The sequence below is a fragment of the Cyprinodon variegatus genome, unplaced genomic scaffold, assembly GCF_000732505.1.
Source record: "Cyprinodon variegatus isolate N-32 unplaced genomic scaffold, C_variegatus-1.0 Scaffold2055, whole genome shotgun sequence".
NCBI lineage: Eukaryota > Metazoa > Chordata > Actinopteri > Cyprinodontiformes > Cyprinodontidae > Cyprinodon > Cyprinodon variegatus.
In genome coordinates this window covers 42,603-55,451 of record NW_015152508.1, presented here as the reverse complement: position 1 = coordinate 55,451, position 12,849 = coordinate 42,603, and the positions used below count along the sequence as shown (strand labels likewise).

At 36.8% G+C, this 12,849-nt stretch overlaps 1 protein-coding gene across 1 annotated transcript in view; it reads left to right on the top strand.

The window, feature by feature from the left end:
• Positions 1-1,568: 1,568 nt before the first annotated feature.
• The window catches only part of LOC107105090 (equilibrative nucleoside transporter 4-like), a 23,944-nt gene continuing 12,663 nt past the window's right edge, over positions 1,569-12,849 (top strand). The window contains exons 1-4 of the mRNA XM_015405208.1: positions 1,569-1,943; positions 8,706-8,837; positions 8,917-9,030; positions 9,678-9,823. Of these exons, the coding sequence (XP_015260694.1) occupies positions 1,688-1,943; positions 8,706-8,837; positions 8,917-9,030; positions 9,678-9,823 (648 nt within the window). The 5' untranslated portion in view covers positions 1,569-1,687. The remainder of the gene's footprint in view (positions 1,944-8,705; positions 8,838-8,916; positions 9,031-9,677; positions 9,824-12,849) is intronic.

Here is a 12,849-nt window from a genome sequence, read left to right as displayed (position 1 = left end):
TCACGGCGCGGCAAAAAAACGACAACAAAGCATCAAAGCATCAAATCTGTGGATCTTTCCAGCAGCATGATGCTGCCACCACCTTGTAGATTTGTTTATTCAAGTTGAATTGCAGATGGTGTTTTCTATGTGGAGCCCTTTCTCTGTTCGCCATGTGTCTCCTCCTCCAAAGCTACCATGAGTCTCTCGGCTGCTTCTCTGATGAAGGCTATACTTGCTTGGTGGGTCAGACCTACATTAGGAACCTACATCCTGGGGGTTCTGATCTGTAGGGGGGCCAAGTTTGGGTCAAATCGGATGTATTATCAAAAATACAACAGGGTAGCTTTAGCAGGCTTTGTTGTCTGTTTTGATGTAATTTCTAAATTCAATTTCAACATAAGAATAACCTTTTTTTTTAGAGCTTTTAGTTGGATGCAAACTGTGTCTTTCATTGTTTTTCTTACCTTTTAACAAAAATAAAATGTTCCACCTAAGAAAGCATTCCTTCTGATGGTCTAAAAGTTATTTTTCACAAAGTTCTTTTTCTTTGCTTTTATGTCTAGACATAAAAAGTGTTTTTATTTTTTGACTATGAAAGGTCACACGCTAAATAGTACGTCTGAAGCAATTAGTGAGAATAATGGTGATTAACTGATTGCTGAAATGATGGAACACATCATTAATGGAAGAATCACTTACTGGAATACACAGACTCTAAAACATTTCATTTGTTTAAGGAGAAACCCTCTCAGAGCAATAACTGAGCCTAAACTGTAGGGAAAATAAATAACATTTGTATTCATGATGAAAACGCTTCTTTGTCTGTAAATATGCTTGATTCAGAACTCCTAAAATTGCATTTCTAAGCATTAAAATACATGTTTTATCGATTAATAATGATTTAAAATGTGTGGTAAATGTCTGTGATGTAGTTCAATTGCTTGTTTATTGAGGAGTATTAATTGATTAAGAATAGGTCTATTTCTGTGATTAAAATTGAAAAAACTATTACTATTATTGGTATTTAAGATAAATGATAACTGCTGCCCTAGTCTATAGTGTCATACTTTTTAGATTTTATTTGACAAAAACTTTTAAAATGTGACTATTTTAGTCATTTAGCAATTTTAAATGCTTTTTAGTTTGTGGCTGTATTGTAAAAAAAAAAAAAGAATGTTAAAAGTGGTTGAATAATTTTGCAAGGCTCTTTAGGAACAACTTCAAACTTAACGGTCTGTCTAATTAAACTTTAACCTCTTTCCATAAAACCGGAGGAAAGCTTTAAAGCAGATCTAGAAGCTGGAAGCAGCAAAGATGAGGTGATTTAAACTGAGTTCAACCAAATCATTATCCTACTTTGTTTTTCTGTTTCTTTACCGTTCTCCTTCAGCTCTCCACCCCTCCTGTCACCCATCCATTGTCACTTTCTCATTTAGCAAAATCAACGTACACAGAAGCAAACCGTGTTTTAACGACTCATTGAAGTTATTTTGAGCAAAGCTCTGACAGATCATTTGTTCCAGCCTGCCTCTCCATTTCTTTCCCATCCTAACCCCACTCTCCTGTTGTTTCCCCCTGCAGATCCTCCAACATCTGAAGCTCTTCTGCATCTCTTCCAAGGGCGCATCGCTGGGGTTTTGTTTAACATGCAGGCTCTAAGGTGCGAGTAGCAGTTTGAGCTCAGAGGAGTCTTCTGTGTGTCTTCATGCATTCTTCAAGGACAGAAATGGGCTCAGTGGGAGCGGAGCGTCGCAGGCCAACGCCGGCCCAGACGCCCGAGGAATGGGACGGGTGGAGGGATCGAGGAATGGCTGGATGGAGGGATCCCGGGAGGGAGGGCTGGAGAGAGGGAAGGGAGAGCGGCGTGGTGCAGAGCTACAGCTTCGATTCGTATCAGCTGGAGGAGGAGGAGATCAGTAAAGACGCCCCAGAGCGAGGAGTGCTGGCTCTATCTGAGCCCGGTGAGCACTTCTTGCTTTCTCTCTTTCTCTGTGTTCATGTTTTGCACTATTTATAAAAAGACAGCAGAGGAACAAAGTGGATTTAATGTAGGAGTTAGCTGAGCAGGATAGTAAAGAAAAAACAGGAGAGAAAACAGCGTTCAACAAGCACATCATCGCTGGAGGTCCTGCTGTTATACTTTGATTAGATGTGGCTTTAATTATGAACATTTCCTGGGGATTAAATCCACTTTGCTCTTGTATTAACTTAAAAAAAAATTAAAACACACAATGGATTTAGTTTGTCCTTTGCAGGTATTTTCTTGCAGTGAGGACAAATTATTTCCTTCTTAGTGTATGAAATAACATCAAGAATCGGACGCTGCTTTTTTATCAGGTTTGTTTTCAGGGTCAGTAACAGGTGTGTGATAAACATGTCCAGATAACGTTGGAGGAGAAGGAGAAAGCAACATGTTTTGTGTAAAGCAAGGCAGGCAGACCTGTTGACACATAATTGCCTTGTTGCCTGGTTACAAAGGTTGCACAAAGGCCGGTTTAATTAGATCATGAGTGAAGACAGACACACAGCCAGGGCCCTGGATACAGTGTCTCCCAGACTCATCTACTTCTCCTTCCTCAGCTCTGCTTACTGTGGGTTTTTATAATCACCTTTAGTTTCTTTTCAAACCAATAGAAAACTATGCAATGCCGTGAAATGTTTTATTTTGTTTCAACAGGCGTGTGTTCTATAGTGTAATTTTTTGCTCCAGTTTTACCCAAAGTAATAAAAGCAGCTGGATTATGAAGAATAATTTTAGACTGATTTCATCACAAAAGCGGAATCAGTAAGTAAACTAGAGGAGTATGAAAACCTTTGAATAGACTTTCTCTTTTTCTCCTGTTAGCAGACATGCTGTTTATGTGTCTAAAGACAAACCTGGCATATTTTTATGGTATCTTTTGTCTTCATCAGAGGCTACCTTCACTGTCGTTTGGAACTACAGCTGATGACACCTCTGATTAAGATGGAAGCTACCATTGAAAATTTTACAAAAAAAGGCGCATATAGCACATACTCACCACTGTAGAGGGCACTTTAGCACACATATTGGCCCCTAAGAAGGCATTAAACATGAGTTTCAGCTTCCAAGGGGGCATTTTAACATGTGTTTTGGTTCCCAAGAGGGCACTGAGCACACGTTTTGCTCCACAAGTGAACACTTTAACATGCATTTTAGCTTCAGAGAGGGAGCAGAACATGTTTTTTGGATTCCAAGAGGCAAATCTAACATGGAGCCTAGGCGGAACTTCAACTGAAGAAACTCATTGCTTTCCTTCATCCACCTGTGACACAGCCAATCAGCTTTGAACCACACCTCTAAGAAAACCCAATCGGCTTTCAAAGTGCATCTTAAAAGGCCTCCGATAAGCACCTGTTGCTCCTGTGTGCAGGCGGTGGATGCGCTGTGACTTCATTCAGATAACCTAGTTTCAACTCACCTCCAGCCCCTCCTCCACCATCCTCCCGGACTCTTACTGCGTTCCCTTTAGCTTCTTAACCGGTCTGGCAGAAGACCGACATGTTGCGCCTGGTTCTGCCAGAGGTTTCTTCCCAACTGGGAGTTTTTTCTCTCCACTGTCGCTCAATGCTTGCTCATCATGTAGAGGTTCTCTTAACCTGTGTTATCCAACCTGGACTTCCATCTTCCAGGTCCCTGAGTGAAGCTCTAGTATGAGCTCACGCAGTCCACTGGATCTCCCCATTAAGCTCAGCATACCATCTCACTAACCAGCAGTCTACAGACTGACCAACTTCATCCAACTCCATTCCACCAGTTTCAGGCCTGGGGCAACAGCCCTATTCTTTGCTCCTGTTCATGCATATCTATCAAAATTAAGTGCTATGTTTCCTGCCGAGGTCTGAGCACCAAAGACAAAGTAGTTGTATCAATACATTTCTCCTAATTGTCTTTTCTCTTTGTGCGAAGTTTTCCAAATTTGGCTTCCGAGAGGAAGTTAAAATCTAAATTAGCACATTCTATTAGTGACAAACTATCTAAAGTTAGTTTATATGGTTTTATTGAACTAGTATCTTTAAAAATATTTAAATTCTAATTTTTAGCCCTTTAGCCATCATCTGCACGTGTGCAGGAAATGTTCTATGAACACATCATAAATGCAGGGAGATAAATATGTAAACTTATTTTGAGAAACATTTCATGCTTTCCAGATGCATGTAGGAGCCAAACTGCCTCCTACATGCAGAGCTCTCTAGTCACTCTGAAAGAGACTGACTTTAAACGCAAATACATCAGTTGTTATGATTAAATGCCAGTAGAGATGTTTTTAAAGATTTAAACTCTGCTGTGTGTCTCACAGCAGAGTTTAAATCAGCTGGTGTTTATTGTTTCACAGTTAAAAGACAGAAATAATTGGTTATGGCTGTTTGTTTTTATGGGTTGTGTGAGGGGTTGTCAGGTAATTAATCTGCAGTGGTGTGTGATAAAACCTGTCCAGTGGGAACACTGCTGCTTGTTTGGTAGCTATTCAAATACACTTCAGCAACATTTATCAAGCTTAAAATAAATGTTACTTTTAAGATTTTGGAGACTTATTTCTCTGCTCAGCAAGATATAAATATACACATGTATATATCTCCCTGCAATAGAAACATTAATAACCTTCGGATCACTCGACTAAATAGAGTTAGAATGAAGAAAATACTATTCTTTTTATTTCTGATTCTATACTGCCATTGAGCATTTGATATTAGAATAAGTGATATAGGAAGAGAGCAGATGACAGCCAATATTGCCACCAAATGTTGTTGAAGTGTTCACATTCAATATAAAAACCCAAACTGGAGGATTTATGTAAAACACATCGGCCAACCCAGACAGAAAGTACTCATGCAAAGGTCTTCAGTAGAGACAGACTGATGTGCCGGTATAACAATATTTTGGTTGATATAAGCATTTTTGTAATGTAGTGATATCAGGCGATGCATGCAGACTTTGTCCAAATCTTAAGTGCATTCATGTATAGTGCATGCAATGACATTCCCCTGTAAATGGCTAAATAAAGACCAAAAAGTTTTTTTTTCAAAAACATATTTTATTTAAAGTGAAAACTCTTTTTGGAAATAAGTAAAATATGGGCGTGCTTCGGTGGTGCAGTTGTTGGAGCACATGACCCATGTACAGAGGGCTTAGCCCTTGACCCAGATGACCCGGGTTCGAATCCGACTTATGTCCACTCCCTCTCTTTCCTGTCAGCCTACTGTCCATAAAATGAGCCACTAGTGCTGTACATTTATATTATTGTAAATTATGCCGTAAATATATTATATTTTCCTAAATATATATTTGGGGAAAAAAAAGGTTTTAAGCCAAAAAGTATTTTTAATAACTGAAAAGGAGAGATTTGAATCTAAACATCCATCCATCTTCTCTCGCTTTTTCAGTCAGGGTCATGGTGGTGCTATTTCCACCAGTCTATGGGCGAAAGGCGGGGTACACCCTGGACAGATCATCAGTTTGTTGCAGGGCCACACAGAAACATAAAACCATGTACACTCACAACCAAGGACAATTCAGAGACCTAACATTTATATTAGTGTGGCTCGGATGAGAGAACCCATGCATGCATGAGGAGAAACTGCAGTCTCCATGCAAAAAAAACGTAGACCAGGAATCAAACCCAGAAATGTAAAGCAAAAGTTCCACAACGTGCATCACTGAATCTGAACAATATTTCTAAAACTGGAGAAAAAATAATGTAAACTGAAAAAAATTTTGAAACAGTGACCCTTTTGTTTTTGTCAAACTAATAACATAAATGATAATGATTGATTATTCTTTAATATACTTTAAAAATTTCTTTTCAGTTTTGAATCTTTGCCGTTTTAGTTTTTTCTTCTTCAGCTTTAGAAAGGTTCTTTCAGTTCAATCATAAACTGTATGGCCGTTACTTAGCTCTATAATTTGTTTTTTTTTGTTACGGTTTTGTTTAATTTGTAAATAGATGTTGATTTTCCATTTAAATCGAAACCTGTACATTTATTATCACGCAAGCCTTCTAAAACAGGCCGGTTTTTTAAATTTGCATCTGAGTTGGAATGGGCTTCGGTGGATGGGCCTCCATGGTGCAGCGCTCCAATTACAGTTTGCTCTAGTGTGAACTAACAAAGATTCCAGGATAGGTGTCAAAACGTCTTTAGAAAAACTGAGCAAGAGTCAAGCTGCCTCCTATTTTCATGTTATTTGAACATTCTCTACACATTGTCTACACAATCAACAAAAACCATCAGCAGATCAGCTGTTGTTACTTCATAGTGAGAACTACTTTTCCACCTTAGTCTGCTGTAAAATCTACTTCCTTCCAAATAATTCAAAGCTGGTTAAAGTGAGTTTACAGGATTAGAGACGGATTAGGAGCACTTCCATAGAGACCCTGCACATCATACTTTATCCATGAGAAGGATTCTGCTGCAAAACAGTCTTTTAATGAACCAACTCTGACAGCTAGTTTTCTGTCAACAAACCAACCCCTGTAATCTGCTTCTCAGCAGTCAGAAGGGCAGAGACTTTTACTTCACCAGTTTCTCCATCTGCTGCAGCAGAATCCTTCCTCCTCATTAGCGTGTTTGACTCATTATGATTGTAGAAAATAATATTTTTTTGCCAGAACCTTTTGGATCAGTGCAGAACGGTCTGTAATTTGATCAGTTCTGACACATTTATCAGACATTTGAAAGTTTGTTTTGTGTCTACTCTTTATTCTGTTGTCGTAGGTAAAAAAACAAAGGTTTTTGGCTATTTTGATGATGTATCTAGATATTCAGTAATTTATTGTGAGTAAACAGATCTTGATCTTGAAGTTGATTTGAAATCAAACACCCTCCATTGGCAAATCTATGTGGTCCAAAAGCATAGGTAAGAAAATAGCACAAACAATACTAAAAGAATAAAGAATATATGATACTTGCAAATACTTGCAAACATACATAAAAGATGTCTTTATAAAAGAACCGTGATAATGTTGTTTTTTTCTTATCCAGGTGAGCTGGAAAGAGATTATATGAATGTACATTGTGAAACACATGAATAGACAAACATACTTCTATTATGAAGACCCAGGAAATAAACACGAGAATGTAAAATATTTCAGGTATACTAGCTTTTATTTTTTCTTCACTTTTACTTTAAAATGCTTTGAATAAACTACAGGTTCTGACAGTGCAGGGCTGCAGCTAGATTCTCTTGGGTATTTTGTTAAAATGTATGTTTCTGTGCCAAAAAAAACTTTTGAGAGTTGAACTAAAGAGCTAAACTCTGATCCACAACATATCCCAATGTAAGCAGTGTTAAGCAGAAATCCCTGCAGCTCCCTCTGGGTTGTCTCTTGGCAGCCCTTCTGATCAGAGTAATGAGCAGTTTTTGTGAGGCCATTTTTATTTCCTCCAAGTTTCTTATGATCATAACAGGGTGTATACATTGAACCAGCGGTTACTAACAGAAATCCTCTAGGGCAAGTGTCCTGCAGCATTTAGATGGGTCCCTTGCCTTGCACACGTTAATCAAATGACTAAACTACCTTAAGTTCTTCAGAGCTCTGCAAATGAGCCACAAGCTGTGTGATAAACAGAAGCACATGGAGAGGTGGATAGTGTCACAAAAATATTTCACTTAAATTTTAAGATTTATGTAATTTTATAACATCTAAAATTCCTATGAACATTTATTTAGATAATTGTAACACAACTTATTAAATAAACCTTATATGATGCTTCATTAATTTAATAGAACTTATTTTTTAAAAATACATAACTGTCAAGTTTATTTATTTAGAATTAATAAAGAATACTTACTGTAGTAGAAATTAATACTAATGGTTGTATTTATTTTAAATACATAAAGTTCATAAAGTTGCACAATAATCAGGTTACCTTTATGCAAATCAAACAATATATTTTATGTATTTTAAATAAATACAACCATTAGTATACATTTTGAGTTAGTATACTTTATTAGTACTAAATACATAAACCCGATAAATATGTATTTCAGATAAATCATTTATTATGCTAATATGGATCATGTACATTTTATTGAAAAGGTTTTTGTTGAAGTTCCGGGTTCGATTCCTGGTCCGGGGTCTTTCTGCATGCAGTTTGCATGTTCTCCCTGAGAATGCGTGGGTTCTCTCTGGGTACTCCAGCTTCCTCCCACACTCCAAAAACATGACTGTTAGGTTAATTGTATTAATTCTCCTTAGGTGTGAGTGTGTGCGTGAATGGTTGTTTGTCCTGTTTTTCTCTGTGTTGCCCTGCGATGGACTGGCGACCTGTCCAGGGTGGACCCCGCCTCTCGCCTGTAGACAGATGGAGATAGGCACCAGCACCCCTCACGACCCCAACAGGGATAAGCGTGTTGTGAGATGGATGGATGTTTTTTAATGTAGTAAATTTACATATATCTTAAGATTTGGGTGAAATATCTCTGTGAAAGTATTAAGGCTTTAAACTATAACTATGATTAATAGTCAGGGAAATTGTAATTGAAACTGAATTTTACTTCATGTTGATTTTTCTTTAAAGAGAACATCAAGTACTAAAGAAACCGATTTCGCAACCAGGTTAATGCATCTTTTCATTTTTTATCCCAACCTAACTGTTTTGAATTGCAAAAAAGATGGAAAATCTCTTGAAGTGATTCATAGCAGTGTGTCATATCCCCACTGTTTTAATTTCTAACCCTTGACTCCTTTCATTTCCCTCTTCAGAATTTGAGCAGCCCATCCCTGATGACCGTTACCATGGCATCTACTTTGCAATGCTCCTGGCTGGAGTGGGTTTCCTGCTTCCCTACAACAGCTTCATCACTGATGTCGACTACCTACATTGCAAGTTTCAGGGTATGAATGTACATGACGTTCAAAGACACCACCTGGACACCCACAGCCTCAGCATTTCCATCTTTCTCCTGTATTTCAGGAACACCCATAGTGTTTGACATGAGTCTAACCTATATAGTGGTTGCTCTGCTGGCTGTGATCCTCAACAATGTGCTGGTGGAGAGACTCAGCATGCACACCAGGATTACTGTGGGTAGGTTCAAGTCGCCATGTTTGCGTTCTCCTTCTGGCATTTAGAAATGCCAAAGACATTTATGCATGCACAGTGTTTTTGTATATTTTTTTTCATAATTATTTACATCTTTTCAATGTTGCTGTAATGTCTCAAAGCATCTAAATGGTTGATTAATATAAGATGCTCTGAACTCCCTCTGATACATTCAACACATTTTAAAAGTGATGCCTAAAAATGCTTTTAAAATAAACTATTCTATGCTTATGATTTTATACATTTGTGTTGGAGATAAGTTAAGGAATGTAAAGGCTTCGTAGTGCCAGAAATAAAAGTAAAAACATCTTTGAGCAAGAATGAAACAAGAAGAGTTTTTGAAAGAATATCTCTGAGGAGAGTTTCTGTGACTCTGTGCTGATTTCCACTTGGTGCATGTGAGCTTTAACCACTCTATTCTTTGTAACTTAAAATAGCTCTGCCTGCAGCCTTGAGGGGGAAACTTTTGAAGTGTGTTGTTCGCTTGAGAGCTTTTCTGTGGAGTTGATACATTCGTAGCTCTGCAACAGGATCTCACCTGCAGCAAAGCTGATGATTGCACAATGAATTCAATCACATCACAGACAACGGCAGGAATATATTTACATATCAGCCTTTTCCGTCCTCTGCAGGTTACATCTTGGCACTGGGGCCACTCATCTTTGTCAGCGTGTTTGACGTCTGGCTGGAAATGTTCACCAACAAGCAGGCTTACGTCATCAACCTGGTGTCAGTGGGAGTGGTCGCCTTTGGATGCACAGGTAGGCTTTTCCTAAAGGTACACAGATTTTAGCTTTATCTAGTAAAGCACCAGGACTTAATTTTGAAGTGACTCCAAAATTGCTAAACAGTCAGCGAGGGAAAAAAAAATTAATCTAATTTTAAGGAAGCAAATAAAAAGAACAAACTAAAGAATGTGAGAGTGGTCAAAATGAGTAGAAAAAATGACTATGGAAGAAAAAATACCTACACCACTAAAAAAAACTAGAAATTAGTAAAAAATTCTGAAATTAAGTGTATTTAACCCAAATTTGAGTAAGTAAATAGGATGTTTTGCCAATGTAATGAGTATATTTACTCCTAAAATAAGATAATTAGATAGTATGCACTTAAAATAAGACAAAGCAATTGTTTTTTTCTTATTTTAAATATAAATTGTCTTGTTCCACTGGCAAAGTGTCTCACTTACCTGCTCAATTCAAGAAAAAAAAATCCCTTATTTTAAGAAAAAAATACTACTCATTTACTGTACTTTACTCCAGCTGCACATCTTTACACATCTAATACTGCAGGATGTCGTAGTTTAATCTCTGCATAAAGACATTTCAAAAAGCCCACAGTATCAACATAGCAACTAAAGCTCATAACAGATTTTGAAAAGACAACATTTTCCAACTACCAGAGTGTTAGTTTCAACTTGGCCCCGCGATCCAGCTGAGGAATCACAGAAACAGGAACTATTAGACCAAATAAAAGCAGCTGGGAAAACTCTTTTGGATGCTCTTACAGGGGATTGTTCGAGGATATAAATATAGCCGTAGGTGACAGTAATGAAAGATACACTGTTTAAAAAATCTGGACAGGTAATATTTCCATTACCCCCCCTCCCCACCAAAATCTGGCAAACATCACTACATGGTTTAAATTACCTGACTGTGTCCAGATCCTCATTAAAAATGAAAACAAGATTGTTGGACTGCGGCTGAGGTTGGGTCCGGTCAGTCCTTCTCACACACATGCAGACCATCTCACCCCTATTATTCCCCAACAGTTTTTCTTTTTTTTTTTTCTTTTGCTACTTCTTCCTGCTGACTTAGCAATACTAAGGCGGTCTTTACCTGCCTGATAGGCAAGACAAGGCAAGGCAAATTTATTTGTATAGCACAAATTAGTACAAAGACAATGCAAAGTGCTTTACATGATTAAAATATAGGAAAAGAAAACAGAATCACAGCAAGTAGGGGAAAAAATGCAGAAACAAAAAAGAACATTAAAAACAGTTGGACTAAAGAAAATAAAAAAGTTGAACTAATGATGTTTCTGTTGAAATGTTTAACTAGAACAGTAGAGGGCATTCCTAAACAAATGTGTTTTTAGTCTTGATTTAAAGCAACTCAGGCTTTCCACACTTTTACAGTTTTCTGGAAGTTTGTTACAGATAAGTGGAGCATAGGAACTAAATGTTGCTTCTCCATGTTTAGTTCTGGTTCTAAGTTAAATCTAAACTAAGTTAAATCAGGCAAAAATAGTGTAGAGTCCCTAGCTTTAGAAACATGCTACAGTTGTGCTTGAAAGTTTACACAGCCTCCCTTTAGAGAAAAAGATTATTTCACATTACGCTGGAAAAGCAATCTAGAAATAAGTAAACATTTCTCAAATTCAGTGCATTTACCCTTAATTTGAGCAGATAAATGAGATTATTTTCCATAGGAATGAGTATTGTTACTCTTAAAATAAGATATTTAGATAATATGCACTTGAAATAAGACAATGCAATTTGGTTTTCTTATATTAGATGTAAATTGTCTTGTTTCATTGGAAAAATTTCTCTTTTACCTCCTCAATTCAAGAACAATTTCACTTATTTTAAGAAAAAATGACTTTTTCCAATGTAGTAATTGAAATAACACAAAACTGGAAAAATAAAGATAAATAAAAAATGAGTGTATTTTTTTTTTCTAATAAAGTTTTATGATGAAAATGACATATATTGCTTTGAAAAACTAGCCTTTAATTCAAGTATCTCTTCTTGGAGTTGACCTTAATTTCAAGGGAAACTAAATTCATGCTATGAAATATGCTTATAAAATAATACATCGTCACAAATATAACACACTGAATGCTTTCAGCTGGTGGTATGAGGGCAGCTGGTGTCATGAGGGCACATCTAAGAACAAAGTGATGAACTGATGTCACTTTGAGCTACAGAAGCGGTGGATTAATGAGAAAAATCGAACATTTTCCTAAAATTAAATCACCATAAACAAAATATTTGATTCATGGATTTTATCAGTTAAAAACCCTGATGTAGCTCAGACAGGTTTTCTTAAAAAATGTATGAGATGGAAGAAGGATGGTGAACTTCAAAGAGTGCTCCTAGTCACTGTAGTCAGATGTATGTATGTGTTTGCAATAGTTGCGGTCATATTGGTTATTGGTATTGACTATATAAATGAAATGTGTGTAAGCACATGTGAATATGTATATATTTATGTATACTTAAACTTAAGCATAAGTAGAAAATCATGTCTATAAATTATATTTGCATAATAAATTTGTAATTTTTTAGTTATTTCTTTCTTATTTAGCTGAAATAAAATAATTTATTCATTAAGTCTTTGCTGCCTTCTAAGGATGCAGAAGCTCTGCTCTAACCGATAATCCACCATTCTGCTAATAGAGAGCACACCAAGGGTTCAGAACTATTTTCTATGTAAAAACAAAAAGGTAAAAATAGTGACAGCAGTAGCTTCTTAAACATGAATGAAGCAGAACTGGAGAGGATAAGTATAAGATTTTCCTCCAATTGTACTTTTAGAAGTTCTAGGAACCATTAAACAACCAGGTATCTGATGTACGATGGAGTTGGATTATTAAAGGCTATAAATCTGAGAAGAATTTATAATTTCATCCTGGATTTAAGAGGGAGGCAATAAAAGGAAGCTAAAATTGGAGAAATATGATCTCCCTTTTTAGTTTTCATCAGAGCTCTCTCTGCAGCTTTTTGAAATAGCAGAGATTTTGGGGTTTTTCAATAAAGAGGAGTTGCGATACATCCTTAAAGTTAAAAATGCATTGAGTAAG